This window comes from Aplysia californica, unplaced genomic scaffold, assembly GCF_000002075.1.
Source record: "Aplysia californica isolate F4 #8 unplaced genomic scaffold, AplCal3.0 scaffold00220, whole genome shotgun sequence".
NCBI lineage: Eukaryota > Metazoa > Mollusca > Gastropoda > Aplysiida > Aplysiidae > Aplysia > Aplysia californica.
In genome coordinates, this window is record NW_004797490.1 from 300,930 (window position 1) to 303,472 (window position 2,543).

At 41.3% G+C, this 2,543-nt stretch overlaps 1 protein-coding gene across 1 annotated transcript in view; it reads left to right on the forward strand.

The window, feature by feature from the left end:
- Nucleotides 1–2,543, forward strand: part of LOC101860103 (protein timeless homolog) — a gene marked incomplete in the record, with an annotated part of 107,984 nt that overhangs the window by 11,302 nt on the left and 94,139 nt on the right. Inside the window, 1 exon segment of the mRNA XM_013083236.2 lies at nucleotides 1,285–1,430. Coding sequence (XP_012938690.1) covers nucleotides 1,349–1,430 — 82 coding nt within the window.

Genomic DNA, 2,543 nt, shown 5'->3' on the forward strand with positions numbered 1-2,543 from the left:
CACGCACACACAGCCACACGTGTGCAGGCCGCCCATCCGACCCCGACACACACTAACGAGCCATCTGTAATTGCTTAGAACTGATGACCTCTTGATATAAATAAACATTTAGAAGCCCTCTAAATTTTCAGGCCGGCCTCAAATTCATCATAAAATAAAAACGCGGCTCCGGCACAATTTAACGCCATTTTGCCCGAAGTGATCCCGGTCTCTACCCAGCCTGAGGCGAGTCACGAGTGAGGCAGGACAGGAAGCCGGAGTCACGAGTCACAGGAAGTCGGAAGTGATGTCATGCTGGACAAGAATCAGAGTCCGAATAACATTTTATCATATTCGGACTCGAGTCCGAATAGCCACTTCGTTCAGAGAAATAGAGTTCTAGTTTATTTTCGCGAACTTTCGGAGAAATAGAGGCGACCCTCTATACTATAGCTTAAATGCCCTAATAACCTAATTATGCCCATACGTGACTATGCTGCATAATAACGCTGCCTTGGCCTTGGTCTAGGGGCTGCATGGCTGCTATGCTGCTATAGGCTAGGATAGGTCTACTACTTCTACTGCTTTGATACCGTAACGCATGCCTCCCTGTTTTTACCCATGTTTAAGAATATAAAGGGTTTGAAATTTTCATCCAGAAAATAATTTATTTGTGACTGTTTTAGCGGCCATATATATTGTAATCTACAGCAAAAAATACAGCCATTTGGTGCGGAAATGAAAGTAAATATTTACCTAGAGGGGCATAGCCTTCAGACACACAATCTCCCCCCCCACCCCGCACACACACGCACACAGACATAATTTTAAAAAAAATTTCTGCTACCATACAATGTGCCCCCCCCCCCCCCCCACACACACACACAGAGTGGTGGCCATTGCTATGCTTTGTGTGTCAAGTGGAGGATGTATGGTTAATTTTATTTTAACTGAAGTGTGGTTAGGATTTTAATACAACTATACACTAAGTAACAGTCATATGTGTTTCTAAGTGTGAAGTTTTGAGAAATTCTGCCTTTATGAGTTTGACTTCTTGCTGCTACATGATGTATTTCAGTTTTTTTATAAACTGTTTATATTATAGGTCTACACTGAACATGATTTTATACATCATATTTATGATATGGGCTCCATACTATGATATATATATATGCCAAATATAGTCATGTAGTAATATAGTAGTTGAGTGCCACTGTCATGGCCTCTAATACCGTATAAATTTGTCACTTGTGTTCCCTCCCCCAGTGCAGTATCGTCATTGACAGTCTTTGTTCAAAATCACAGGAGATAGTGTGAAAGGAACAGGCAAAGTAAGGGAGTGTCCAGTCAGCGAGAGTCCCCATTCAACATGGATGTGGAGCTACAAGCCACGTGCAGCGCCCTCGGTTACCTGGAGGGAAATCAGTATGTCAAAGAACCAGACTGCTTGGGTGAGTTTTTTTTTATCTTTTTTTTTTGGGGGGGGGGGGGGGTTGGTTTCTTCATGAATATTTTCCTTTTACAATTATATTGTGGTGTTGGATCAAGGTATAAATAATACTTATTTTAGAGTATATTCTTTTTTTAATTTACTAGAGAAAGGCTCTTCTATTTCACCATTCTTCTTTTTTCTGTGGAAGTGTCTGTCACTTACTTGGATGCTCAGTTTTGTAAAGCGAGATGAGAATCAGCATCCGGCTACTTTTTTCCTTTGTGCGTTAACCTCCGTTGCAGTAAGAGAATGTATTTGAGAAATGGAAAGGGACTTACTGTATAAATACTCATTGGTTATGATTAATATAAAGATATATCATATGGTAGTTTGCCACAAAAGTACTTAATACTCATTGATATAAATGGACATGGTGTGAGTGCTCATTGTTGTGTCATTGTAACTTTTTTTTTATATCCTGAGGTCACATGACTGTCTCCCTCAAGTCAACTCATTAAATAAAAGAGAAATTGACCAGCTTCTCAAATACGCACATATGTTGTACACACACCCCCTCAGGCTTTGTTTGTGGATGGTTGGCGGGTGCTCTGGTGTGGTTTGCTCCTTCTTTCCTATCAAACATCTATCGTCCTGATCTCTCCTCCTTCTTTTTTGTGTTTGTTACTCTCTTGTATCACCTCTAATCTTCGGCACTTGTATGACCTTACTGTGCTGATATATATATATCTACTTTCTTTGAAATTGGACATTCCTTGTTGGCTCCTCTTCATCTGTCCTTTGACTCATTGAACTGTACCCATTGACTCCAGAATTTTCATGTGTGGTCCCTGACAGCGTTGTGTGCTTTTGGTAAACAATAACTGATTTGGTCGAAGAAAATCTTCTTAAGTTAGGGTCGATGGGGGAGGGAGGGGGAGGGGGGGGAGGGCTGTCAAACAATTAACACACTGCACAGTAGGAGGAGGTTCTACCCTTCCAACTGCTACAGAGTCGAATAAAACACTTGGATGTCTATGGTCAAAGATCATGTAAGTGGGTGGTTGGCGGGTGCTCTGGTGTGGTTTGCTTCTTCTTTCCTATCAAACATCTATCATCCTTATCTCCCCTTCTT